The following is a 12,030-nucleotide window of genomic DNA, read 5'->3' on the forward strand; positions in this document are numbered from 1 at the left end:
TTTGAATAAATATATGGAAGAAGCTAGTAATGGATGGTTTGACCCTGTGTAGTATGAATAATTAAGAATGCAAAGTGGTGCAGAGTCAGAAAACCCTGAACAATCCGGAGCAGTGAGGATGCAAGAGAGGCCGAAGGAATGTTGGGGGAAGCCATACTCCGTAATGAGCAGCTCATCCTGCGATCACATGTAAAACAGTCTTAGCTCCACCACCTCCAGCTGCCGCCACAAAAAGGAACCCGCCAAAACACTCCAGTCCCAACCATTTTCATGATGACAAGAAGAGTCCGTCAGAGTCATACTTTGTCTCTGCGCACTCGCATCTGAAAACTTGGCTGAATTCTATTGTATGTCTGGCCAGCACAGTATAGGGATGTGGTCTAGGGTACCAGTCAGTATGTTACTGTCTGACCCTGGCTCAACCTCACATTTCGGAAATCCCCTCGAAGCCCTTGCTTCTCTAGCACATGTGAACTCGGGAGGAGATCGAGTCGGAGAAAATCAACAATGTCATGGTTGCTAATCCTTGACTCAGGGACGTCAACTCACCCAACTAAAGAGCAGCTTCCACGTCACGACCTCCTCCTTCCCCTCGAGCTTGTGCACCGACTATTACACCAAGTGTGTCACCGTAGTTTCACCCTGCATTGGAAATCATACCTCCAATAGTATCTCCTCTTGTACGTGTCTATCATTAGTAGTGACGCCATTCAGAACTGTCTTGGGGCGGATGACACTTGTTCTAATACGACCGTCCCCGCTACTTATGCAGCTTAACATGTACACCCCGCACGATATCATACTGGGCTGAGCTTGGCCACAGGTATCTGGACGCAAGATCACGTTTCATATAGTGTACAGTAGACGTCAGCATCAGTATTAGTGAAACCGCTGACTACCCTTCTTACCAATACAACCATGATGTACTGTCAGAGTGAGCTGGACCTGCAGAGCACTTTTCAATATATACATCGAAAGGAACATACTAGGAAAAGTGTTATGGGCATCCGGAAAACCTAGGCAGAGCAACGCACACTCACTATAAGGAGGTTAGAATTTAGTATGTTACTACTAGCCGTACTGTTCAGAACGTGGGAAGTGTTGCGTGTAACTTCGAGCAACCAGAAAGACTCCCTGTAAGCGCGGCGCTTGCATTTCCATGGCGACGCAATTTCTTGAATAATCCTACACATATAGTAGCCCTCTGTCTAAACAAGGAATTGAGACGGACTTTCAGCTTAAATGGGAAAGCCAGGACCATCGAAGGCGAACAGGTTTCGAGCTAATAATAGTAACATAATGTATTGTATCAAGCTAGTCTCAATCCCCGTGGGTTTAACAAGTGCAAAAGGAAATGAAGAAAAGAGGGAGGAACAGAATACAAGATATGAAGGGACACATTGAAAAAGCGTTGCCAAGTTAGATACGGCAAATTAGTCATATGAAGGACAGACATAAGAAATGGATTTGGTTGAAAGAGCAACCAAATCGCAAGGCGAATTAACAAGCTCCATGGCGGTTGCTGCGTAGCCCACAGACATATGGCTTACTTATCTTCCATAACCTCATCTTTCATATCTTCTCGTTCTGCTGTCTCACCGCCAGCTTCAGTTGCTGGCTCGGCAGCATCTCCAGCGACCGAAGAAGTCTCACTGGCAGCATATCCGTTCCCACCTTCCATGGTAGAGGAGTTATCATCACCATCGGCTTCTCCTTCTCCCTCATCGAGATCGTCGTCGTCGGCTTCTTCGTCGTTCTCATCGGATGAGAGCGCCTCACCCTCCTCATCTGGATCACCCCCGTCTCCAATAAAGCTGTCCTCATAGCCTAATTCGGCAGGGTGAGATGTACGAGCTTTGCGTGACGTACCGACATCTTCCTCTCCACTTCCTTCTCCTAGAATCTCACGGTCAATATCGTCAAGTCCTTCCTCGCCTTCAATGTCTCCGTCTTCATCGCCCATCTGGGCCGATCCAGGCATCGGGGAGAGTTCCTGATCCCGGGATGGCACTTCGAGACCATCCTTAGCGGCATCGGGGTTGGCTGTCTCACCATCTCCAGCATCACGTTGAGCACGGCTCCTGTTAGCTTTAGAACGCGATGTCGATGCGCCTTGCTCCTTGGACTCTGTAGCCGAGGCACCGGATGCTGCCCCAGCAAGCTTGCGTTTAGCATTGCGCGCAGCGCGGGCTCTGCTACGGGCCGAAGACGGGACGCGCCCAGCAAGATCTGAGGAGTTTTCCATGGCCAATCTGATTTCTCTTGCCTTCTGACGTTGCTCTCTTTCCTTCTTGCGGTCACGTTTCGGGCCGTTGGCATCATCATAATCCCATCGGTCCAAGCGCCTGGCCGCCTTGCGAATGACAGACAGGTAGTAGCTGGCGCATTCACCAAAGTCTTCCTCTTCCTCCGGCTTTGGAATAAGCCCGCCTTTGCCCCACGATCTCTCCTCATCGTCCGTATCATAATCATCAGGCAGGGTTGATAATAAACGACCGTGACGGACGAGCGGCAGCTCGCTCTCTCGATTCGCACGCAAGACACGATATGCCTCATTCTTCCGCTTGGCTAGAAGATATTCAATTCGCTGTCGCCGATTTTGCTCAACAGCGAGCTGGTGCTGTGTAAGGGGCCGGGGACGGCGAGAAGAAGACTGCTGAGGTAAGGTAGGTTCTGCGACGAACCGGTTTAGAATGGGATGGCCAGAGCCTGGAGGAGCTGGAGAAGCAGCGTCAGGTGTGTTTTCCATCTTGGTTCTTAAGATGAGACGCTGCTGACCAACAGAACGGTTGAGGGAAGAATCCCGCTTAGGTCTCTTGTACCGAGACCTGGCAGACTGTCCAGGAGTTTGATAATCATCCTCATCATCCTGCGGATAGCGCTTGGAAGAGGGATGTAGGGGGGTTGACATAGTAGAACCGCGGCCATCGCCTCGACCTATGATAATCAGGTTAGTAAATTGGGAAGCCTGAGAATTTTTCTGGACAGACTTACCCGAAACATCTCCCGAGCCATCTTCCTCATAGCCAAAGTCTGGCAAACCTACCACGAAATGTCAGTCAAATGAGGATATGATACATTGATCTCAGAAACGTACCCTTCTTGGAGCGTTTGGTCACTCTAGGAATCGGCTCATCTTCTTCCAGAATACCTGCAGATGGTGTCAATGATTGCACGAATAAAACTCGAGGAAAGGTCTGTGAAACTGACGTTTGCGTTCCAGGCGCTTAGCCTCTCCATATTCAATCTCAGACTGAGTATCAACATTCTCCTCGTTTGCTTGTTCCTCGGTAAGGCTTTCAAATTGAGGCACCTTGATGGGCAAGCCCCCGGTTCCTTCACCGTCCAGGCCGGGTCCAAACGGATTGTTGCGTGCGGCTTCGGCGCTGAAATCGCTTTCCAGGTACCACCACATCAACCACAGGAATGCCTTTGCACGACTCTTACTGCTCAATGTGCCCCGCATGACGAGGTCAAAGAAGTCGCGTGGAGGGAAGAAGTGCATCTCAGATACCTTGGGCGCGTATTGTGCCAGAACGAAAATGAGGTTTACCGGGTTGGTGCGAGGAATTGCATGGCGCTTGATTCTTTCTAGAGTATTTGGCTGGTCGACGTCTTCCGAAGCACCTTTGAGGATGGATTTGAGACGAGGGGCGTCTTGGAGCTGCTTGTAGGCGTTCGGGTCTTGGTGAGCCTGTAGCGAAGGAATGGAGTGATAGGTTCGCAGTTGGGCACGCATCTCAGGAAAGACTGGTACATATCAGTAAACGACGAAGAAAAGCAGAAAGAATGCCTGTAAGCTGAAGGTGGATGGAGGGCATACAGTTGAGAGTGGTATTCATCCTTCCGAAATTGACCAGCAAGCAAACCATAGCCATGCTGATAGCTGCTTGTTTATCGTTCTGAAGTTTGTCCTTCAAGATCTTGCTCGTCTTGCTACTCCTAGCCATAGCATCGATGTAGATGTCCGCAAAATCCAGGTTCTTCTCTCCATCTGGCCAACGGGTAAAGACCTTAGTCTGGTCTTCGAAGACGAGCTTGAGGAACTGATACTGGATGTCCTTGCGCCATAGCGGAATGCCGTCTTCCTTCTTGAGATGTCGAATCTTATTTCCGGAATAGACAGACCCGATAGTGCCGTTCGCCTGACGCCTAATACCGACGGTCATGTTATGAGTTTGCTGCTCATCTTGCGGCTCGGATTGCGCAAACGACTCGTCCGCGGCGGTGCTTTCAACCTCAGCCATCTTGGAAGTCGCGTGGTTTCACGAAACGATGGTCTTTCGTATGGGTGGAATAGTATGGAGCCCTCAAGACCGCAACGTAAGGATCCGTTCTCGGCGTGTCCTGAGAGCGGTAGCCGCGCAGGGGGACAGCGATTGATGGGATAGTTAGCTCAAGGACGACGCAATGGATGAACGAGTGAAAGAATGGTCGCCCAGTGGGTGATAGAAGGTAGGGGAATAATGAGATGAAAGAGCTGGGGAGGTTTGACGCGGATGGAAGATTGAGAAAGAGGGAAGAAATTGGGAGGTGGGCAGGGAACGTGATCCTGGACGATCCGTGACTTTCTTCTTTCTCCCTTGGCTTGATCTCCGATCGTGCGCGGGAGTGACTAAGGTAGCCTGTATAGTTAGTTAACTAGGTAACTAACACGCGCTTGGAACTCGATCATTCGCATGAGCAGTCCCGTCAGTATTTATTACTTTATCCAGGCAATCCCTTCCTGGTAGGATCATGGTGAAAGACTTCTACACTTCACTCCATCAAACATTTGGTCTGTCGATGTAGGCTCACAGTGCAAACAAGACCCGCCTCACCACAACCATCATGCCATCACCATTCACCAATTCACCATCAGACATTAGATCAGACTGATTGAACACCTTTCCAAGATGGGTGTGAAAGCATTATAATAGAAACTACTCTGACACGAAGCAAAGTTTAGATAATCTATACGTACTGACTGATGTGTGCCTACGTAAATTTAAATGCTGAGGAAATAATGCAACCAGGTGGACATTATCATTTCAGTTACGCATAAACGAGCATCAGACTTTTTTACTTTGAACAGAGAATAGCTAGCTCCCTTATTTCTGAGACGCGCGGTCTCCGTAAGCAAGGCCGTCTTCGGCATTAACCGTTGAGCCCAAACTGCTACTGACATGATATAATGATACCCACAAATAGCGCCAGCAAAGCAGCTTCCCATCCTCCACGGATCCGAGATATGAACCAGAAAAAGAAGATCCCATTCGATGTCAGCCTCCACGGACCCCAGTGCAGAGAATATTTTTGTGGACACAGCAGCTCGAGCCAACGCCATACACAATGCAAAGAAGAAACCTATCTCTATCACCCGCATTCCCATTTTTGTAACCCATCGTTCCTTGAAGTCGTGCAAAAAGATCAATGCTCGCCGAAAGACGTCACAGCCACACAGACCTTGATGTCTCTCCAACTCCGGTGCGAATGCTTAACACAGCTTGGAGTAGTAAAGCATAATCTCAAGCAAAGCACGAAACAACAACACGGATGGAAAAAGAAAACGGAATAAGAGAAACCCCGCCATGAGAAACCGAAACTGTAAGAAATCTATTCGCGAGACACGGTCGATGCAGCTGCCTGGCACCAAGCAGGGAAAAATCATAAAAAGCACTTTTCTGAACACGAAAAGCCGGCACCCCCGCTCGGCACGCGTCGTTCAAGCGGATCTCCGTATGGCCGCCTGAGAACAAAAAGGGTATCTGATGAAGCGGTCGCAGGAGAAAGACAACGCATTCTATGATATCCATGCAATGCCGACCCGAATGCTCTCGATTATAAACGGGTATAACCACGAGCAGCGAGATAAGGAGATCGGACCACATCGAGACCCATGTCTAAAACAAAACGATGAAATAGGCAACATTGATAAAATGCTCAGCAGCAGAAAAAAACACCTGCACATAGGAGAATAACGAAATAGAAAAAAACAACAAGCAAAGAAAAACAGATTCTTAGAACGCATCTAAGATAATGTCGTGGCGGTCATGACAAAGCCGGCCCTGAGGGAGAGAGAGAGAAAATAGGGATGAGAGAAAAGAGAAGAAGAACTCAGGACTCGTTCTGATCGTATCCGTCAAAGGAGAGGCAAATGGAGAAAAAAGAAGCCAATCAGACCCGACGGCCTCGTCAGAGACCACAACTTCCCCTAGTGATTAGTTTACCACCAGGAAGAAGGTCCAGTAGGGCCGGAGGGGTTGCCGTAGCCACCACCGTAGCTGCCGCCGCCGCCGCCGCCATAGCCACCACCGCCGCCATAGGAGGGAGGGGCGCCATAGCTGCTGCCGCCACCACCATAGCTGCCGCCAGGTGCACCGTAGCTGCTGCCGCCAAAGGAGGGAGGACCGCCCATACCACCACCCACGCGACGCATGTCACGGGTAGCGTTGGCGCCACGACCACGGCCACCACGGCCGCCACGACCACCATAGCCACTGCCCTCACGAGCAATGCTCTCGAGGAACGAGGGGACCTCCTGGTGAGCCTCCTTCAGAAGATCGATCAGGTCGCGGACAACACCCCGGTTGCCACGGTTGAAGAAAGCAGTGGCGATACCAGTGTTACCAGCACGACCAGTACGACCAATACGGTGAACATAGTCATCGATGTCGGTGGGCAAGTCGTAGTTGATGACGTGGGTGACATTGGGGATATCGAGACCACGAGCAGCAACAGCAGTGGCAACAAGGATAGGGCAACGGCCAGAGCGGAACATTTCCAAAGCACGCTCACGCTCACGCTGGGTACGATCACCGTGAATAGCGGTGGCGGGGAAACGCTGGTTAAGAAGGAAGTCGGACAGAGAATCGGCCATACGCTTGGTCTCGACGAAGATGAGGGTCAGACCGCTAGTGCCGTGGGTGTGGAGGATATCCAAAAGGACGGAGCGCTTGTCGTGGTCTTCAACATATTCAACCTTCTGAGTGATGTTCTCAGAGGTAGAACCGACACGGCCGACGGACAGGAAGACGTAGTCCTTCAAGAAGTCGCGAGCCAGCATCTGGATGTCACGGGGGAAAGTGGCCGAAAACATCAGCGTCTGGCGGTCGTTCACGTGGGGCATATCCTCGCCTTCCACAATGCGGCGAATCTGGGGCTCGAAACCCATGTCCAACATACGATCGGCCTCATCCAGAATCAGGTACTTGATGTTGACCAGAGAGATGCGGCCACGCTCGATAAGATCGACAAGACGACCAGGGGTAGCAACCAGAAGATCACATCCGCGCTCGATCTGGCGGAGCTGGGAACCGATATCGGCACCACCATACACAACGCAAGGGCGGACCCAGGAGCGGTAGGCGAACTTGCGGGCCTCGTCGAAAATCTGGGAAACAAGCTCACGGGTGGGGGCCAGGATGAGGGAGGTCGGGTACGCCTTGCGTTGACGTCCGTAGCCGAATTGACCGCCAGCCTGGGCAGGAGCAGCGGAAGGACCGTTCTGATAAGCCTGAGACAAAATAGGGAAAAGGAAACCACCAGTCTTTCCGGAACCAGTCTGGGCGCAAGCCATCAAATCGCGGCCGTTCATGACAATGGGGATGGAGTACTTCTGGACGGGAGTGGGAGTCTGGTAGTGGGCGAGCTTGATGTTCTCGATCAGGTGGTCATCCAGGGGCGGGTTGGTGAAGGCGTTGACCGGCTCCGGGACATCGTGACCAGAGGCCTCCACGGGGATGTCGTCGTAGTTGGCGAAGTTGATACCGGTGTTCTGCTTGGTGGGATCGTTGGGAAGACCGAAAAGCTCGCGTTCGAGACGGGGATTGGCAGGACCGGGAATGTGCTTGCCGTCACGCCACTGGCCATCTCCAGAGCCTCGGGCAGAACCACCTCCACTTCCTCCATAAGAGCCTCCGTGACCTGGGTGTCCGTAAGCATTTGGATTAAAGGGCCGGCGAGCTTCGTGAGGGCTCCAGCTAGTGTTACCATTGGGACCGCGAGGGCTGAAATCGGGGGCGTTGGCGTTGGCCCACTGACCACCGCGAGGGCCGCCTCTGCAAAATCATGCCAGTTAGTCACTACACACAACGCGAAATGGGACACGCCCGTAATGCAAGATCACATACCTAGGACCACCCCAGGAGTTGCCAGGGCCAGCGGCGGGACCGGGGGGAGGGGCAGCGGCAGCACCGTCCATGTTTCCACCCATCTGGCGTCCGCGAAGATGGGGAGGGATGTAAGCGGCGCGACCCGTGTTGGGGGCAGCGGCAGGAGCGTGCTGAGACTCGTTGAGGGAAAGGTTTCCCATTTTCAAGCTGTCGGCCATATTTGCGGTATTTCGAACTGTGGACACCGAAGACAGGTGAGCAAAACGCGTTGGAAGTCGTTGAAGGAGCCGGCACAGAAGAAGAAAAAAAAAACGTACTATGCTGGTAATTGAACAAAGCGTTTTTTTCAGCGGATGTTGTCCTTGCGGGCGAACACTGGAAATTTCTTTTCTTCTGTACAGGACAAAAGGAAAGAAAATGAAAAAGTGAAGTAGAAAGTCCCCGCGTCTCTATCGAGTGGCAATACACAGGGGATCAATAAGAGTAACACAGTGCGAGAAAGAGGAACAGGGTAAAGAAAGACCTTGGGGAGGAATACTAAACGAAGAACAAGACGATCTCCCAGATCTAATCCTCTATTACGGTGTAGAAAGAGAGAAGAAAAAAAGGGGGGAAGGGGAAGAGAATAGGATATGATGTGGAGATATTGGAGAAAAAAAAATTGAAACCAGACTGGATTAGGAGGGGAGGTTTAGAGGGGATGGGAGGAAAAGAAGTAGGGAAGAGGAAGAAGGTTTGTGGGACGGAGAACGGGGAGGAGAGGCAAAGACGATGACTACGAAACTAAGGGAATAATGCACTGGCAGTGGTTGGCAGGCCTGCGCACTGGGAAGGTTTTGCTTGCTTATTGGCAGCCCGGCGATGGGATTATTGGGGACGGTCCGGGTGAGAAAAAAAGGTTCAGCGTGTAAAAAAGAAGCGAAGGGAAGCAGCAGCAGGAGGGCAAGCCGGCCAGCGCAGGCCAAACGGCCATTGCACCAAACAGGAAGGGGGAATGGGAAAAATCCAGAAAAAATTCTAAAAAGGCTAAACGAAACAGAGTGGCGGCGTAGTTGGTTCTGGCGGTTCTGCCTGTGTTGCCAGATGATGATGGGCTGGGCCCTGTCTATTTTGGCCCTGTTGTACCTCCGTCACTACTACTACTCAACTCACTTGCTGGAAGTTCCTCCTGTAGTCTCTGCTTGTCCCCTTTGGTCAACCGGATCATGGATTTAAAAGTGTAAAACTCTGATCAAGATCAAGGAAGTTTCCGCATTGAAACGCTGTCGATTCGACTACAAGCCATAATACATTTTCTATTTTGAAATTTTGGCCAGCTGCAAGATCCTAGGGTTGTTGGCCAAAATCCCACATTCTATACTATCTAGGGTACTAGTAGCAGCGACTTGTTCACCAGTTGATCCGGTTTGAGCCAATCTGACGAGGTCTAAAAAAACTCTGCCGTTTGCCTCAGGCTCGCCTCCCCCCCCGTAGATACTGTCACGGCCACGTGATGTACCCTCTCCAGCCAAGCGCATCCTTACTTGGCAGCCCGGCCATGGCGATGTATACTTCGCCTCCGGCGTCTTCCTTATTTTACAGTGTCAACGTCGTCGCTGTATCGTGGAATGTGATCGGCTTCTGCGCCCTGGTATGTTGACTGATTCTCGGTAATCAGAACTTCTGACAGTAGCAATGTATGAAATTGTATTCCTTAACTCCTGACCACAGCATACAAGAATTTGTCTTAACAGTACGGAGTATGATCGTCCCATACTAGGCTTACAACGCCAAAAAGTGGACACTCGCACCCCAGGATTGACGTGATTTAAGCATCATTGTGCATTACTAAATCCCCGTTGAGAGGCCTTGGATGATGATAGTGCTGTTGTCGTTCATGCTGTCCGTGCCCAACTGCTGTATATAACAGGTTACCTGTTTGTTACTTACACCCGGTTAAACGGTTTTTATTTCATATTCGAAGTCTGACTATGAAGTCCATAGTTCGTCACGGTCACGCCGAAAGCAAGCTAGACATTGTAAACCCACAAGTCCCAATGACCGCAAAGGAACCTCAGAGGAATAGCGTTACTCCTGAGAGGAAATAACCTTACTCCGCAGGAGGAATGGTCTGCCACTCAAATCATCAGCGTGGGGTCGGTGAATCATGGTAGGCAACGAGTAAATCTTATCGCCGAGAAAAACTTTCCTACTGGACGGTGCCTATCATACCACTGACTAACAAACTACTAGATGGTTAGGGGTGGCAGGAGTACTTGGACTGTTCCAAAGGTAGACTAGGTGGTGGGCGCATCCTTGCCGCTGCCTGCCTGTGGAGCTTACCACAAAAGTACTTCGTTGGCCCAACCGGAGGCCAAGCCTTTCTCTTACTTGCCACTGAGAGATGATCTCACAGCACTTGCTCCTGGCGCGCTTGCCACGGCTGTTCTAAAGGCGTGGGTTATGCGTCGGCTCGTCATGTGGCACTCGAATACGGCCTGCAGTACTATGTAGTTGTACGCTGCAAGGAAGACGTAGAGTACGGGCTGCAGCAGAGGGCATATTTACTTAGCAATTCTTTCCATGTAATTTGGATGAGTACAATATCTTTCTAAACAATGCTCCTCTCAGCCTTCTCCTGTTCTCCCTTAAAGCTGCGTCGGACCAGGACGACCAAGAGACCGACAACAATGGCAAGCGCTGCGAATTTCGGGAAGGTATAAGGAGCGTTGGCAGATGTCATAGGCAAAGGGGTTGGAGAAGGAACAACAGCAATAGCTGAAGGTTGTGACTCTTCTTCAGAGCTCGTTTCTTTACAAGCGATCAGCACATCACAGTCTTATCGAGAAGCAGGCTGAGACCTCAGGAAACAGGTCTACAGCTCCTCGTGGCTGCTACCTTTTTCTTCAGCCTTGTCATCAGACTCCAGCTCTCCGCTCTTGACGATCTTGACAGTCTCCACAGGTCTGTCAGAACGGCCCTTGGGCACGTTCTCGATCTGAGCGACAATCTCGTAGCCCTCGAGCACTTCACCGAAGACAACGTGGCGGCCATCAAGCCAACTATCCCAGAATCGTAAGCTGGCTGTCATCGCTATACAGGATTGGCACGGACTTACGGTGTAGGAACGGTGGTGATGAAGAACTGGGAGCCGTTGGTGTCCTTGCCGGCGTTGGCCATGCTCAGCAGACCCTTGCGCGTGTGCCTCAGCTTGAAGTTCTCATCGGCGAACTTCTCACCGTAGATAGATTTTCCACCGGTACCTTTTCATAAAAGAGTCAGCATATGGCAGGGGCATTGTACACATATAACGAAGATCTTGTAGTACTGACCATCGCCACGAGTGAAGTCACCACCCTGGATCATGAAGTCCTTAATGACACGGTGGAAGGTGGATCCTTCATAGCCAAATCCCTTTTCACCAGTAGCGAGAGCACTGAATACGAGCAATGTTAGAATGGCGTAGAAGCTTCATTGACCTCGTGAAATCATACCGGAAGTTCTCAGCGGTCTAAAAAAGCAAAAGTAATATTATCAGTCTAGGAGCTTCGAGTGACAATAGCATGACGACGATCACGTACCTTAGGAACAGTCTTGCCATACAAGCCAAGCACAACTCTGCCCAGAGGCTTGTCTCCGTGCTCAATATCAAAAAACACCTGTATGTAATTGCAGTTAGTATGTCATACTTGGAAAGCAATTCACAATGGTTGTAAGCGCCGAAGATCACATCTATACATACCTTACTGGTGATCTTGGGACCCCGGGGCTGAGCCTCTTCGGCGTGGACAAGAGCAAGTCCAACCGCCAGAACGAAGAAGAAAGACAGAAAAATGTTCTTGAAGTTCATGATTGCTCAGGATGTCTCCAATGTAGGAGAAATCTAACAATTGCTTGAGAACACAGGAGACTCAAGGAGCAATCATTCGGCGAATGGAGGCCAGCTTGCATTACTGCG

At 50.7% G+C, this 12,030-nt stretch overlaps 3 protein-coding genes across 3 annotated transcripts; all 3 read right to left on the reverse strand.

Annotated features, from left to right (window-relative positions):
• Positions 1–1,206: 1,206 nt before the first annotated feature.
• On the reverse strand, positions 1,207–4,527 carry BO88DRAFT_484706 (putative INO80 chromatin remodeling complex (Ies1)). Its single transcript, XM_025712299.1, has 5 exons — positions 3,824–4,527; positions 3,211–3,750; positions 3,098–3,151; positions 2,995–3,042; positions 1,207–2,937 (listed from the first exon to the last, which is right to left on the reverse strand). The coding sequence occupies exons 1-5, from the start codon at positions 4,245–4,247 to the stop codon at positions 1,547–1,549; spliced, it is 2,457 nt and encodes an 818-aa protein (XP_025567629.1). The 5' UTR covers positions 4,248–4,527; the 3' UTR covers positions 1,207–1,546.
• A 1,678-nt stretch (positions 4,528–6,205) lies between these two features.
• On the reverse strand, positions 6,206–8,311 carry BO88DRAFT_449702 (DEAD/DEAH box helicase; the record flags this gene model as incomplete). Its single annotated transcript, XM_025710517.1, has 2 exons — positions 6,206–8,039; positions 8,112–8,311. The coding sequence occupies 2 exons, from the start codon at positions 8,309–8,311 to the stop codon at positions 6,206–6,208; spliced, it is 2,034 nt and encodes a 677-aa protein (XP_025567630.1).
• A 1,889-nt stretch (positions 8,312–10,200) lies between these two features.
• Positions 10,201–11,992, reverse strand: BO88DRAFT_440963 (peptidylprolyl isomerase). The gene is made up of 7 exons (XM_025709840.1): positions 11,815–11,992; positions 11,654–11,731; positions 11,571–11,583; positions 11,405–11,512; positions 11,191–11,335; positions 10,971–11,134; positions 10,201–10,883 (listed from the first exon to the last, which is right to left on the reverse strand). Exons 1-7 carry the CDS (start codon positions 11,920–11,922, stop codon positions 10,684–10,686), a joined length of 816 nt encoding a protein of 271 aa, XP_025567631.1. The 5' UTR covers positions 11,923–11,992; the 3' UTR covers positions 10,201–10,683.
• Positions 11,993–12,030: the final 38 nt, after the last annotated feature.

The sequence above is a fragment of the Aspergillus vadensis genome, assembly GCF_003184925.1.
Source record: "Aspergillus vadensis CBS 113365 unplaced genomic scaffold BO88scaffold_2, whole genome shotgun sequence".
NCBI lineage: Eukaryota > Fungi > Ascomycota > Eurotiomycetes > Eurotiales > Aspergillaceae > Aspergillus > Aspergillus vadensis.

Coding starts and splice junctions, on each gene's coding strand:
- BO88DRAFT_484706 (XM_025712299.1), bottom strand. CDS start 4,247: ATGGCTGAGGTTGAAAGCACCGCCGCGGACGAGTCGTTTGCGCAATCC. Junction 3,751..3,823: donor GATGAATACCACTCTCAACT/GTATGCCCTCCA, acceptor GATATGTACCAG/TCTTTCCTGAGATGCGTGCC. Junction 2,938..2,994: donor TGGCTCGGGAGATGTTTCGG/GTAAGTCTGTCC, acceptor TGATTATCATAG/GTCGAGGCGATGGCCGCGGT.
- BO88DRAFT_440963 (XM_025709840.1), bottom strand. CDS start 11,922: ATGAACTTCAAGAACATTTTTCTGTCTTTCTTCTTCGTTCTGGCGGTT. Junction 11,336..11,404: donor TGACTTCACTCGTGGCGATG/GTCAGTACTACA, acceptor TTTTATGAAAAG/GTACCGGTGGAAAATCTATC. Junction 11,135..11,190: donor ATCACCACCGTTCCTACACC/GTAAGTCCGTGC, acceptor ATTCTGGGATAG/TTGGCTTGATGGCCGCCACG.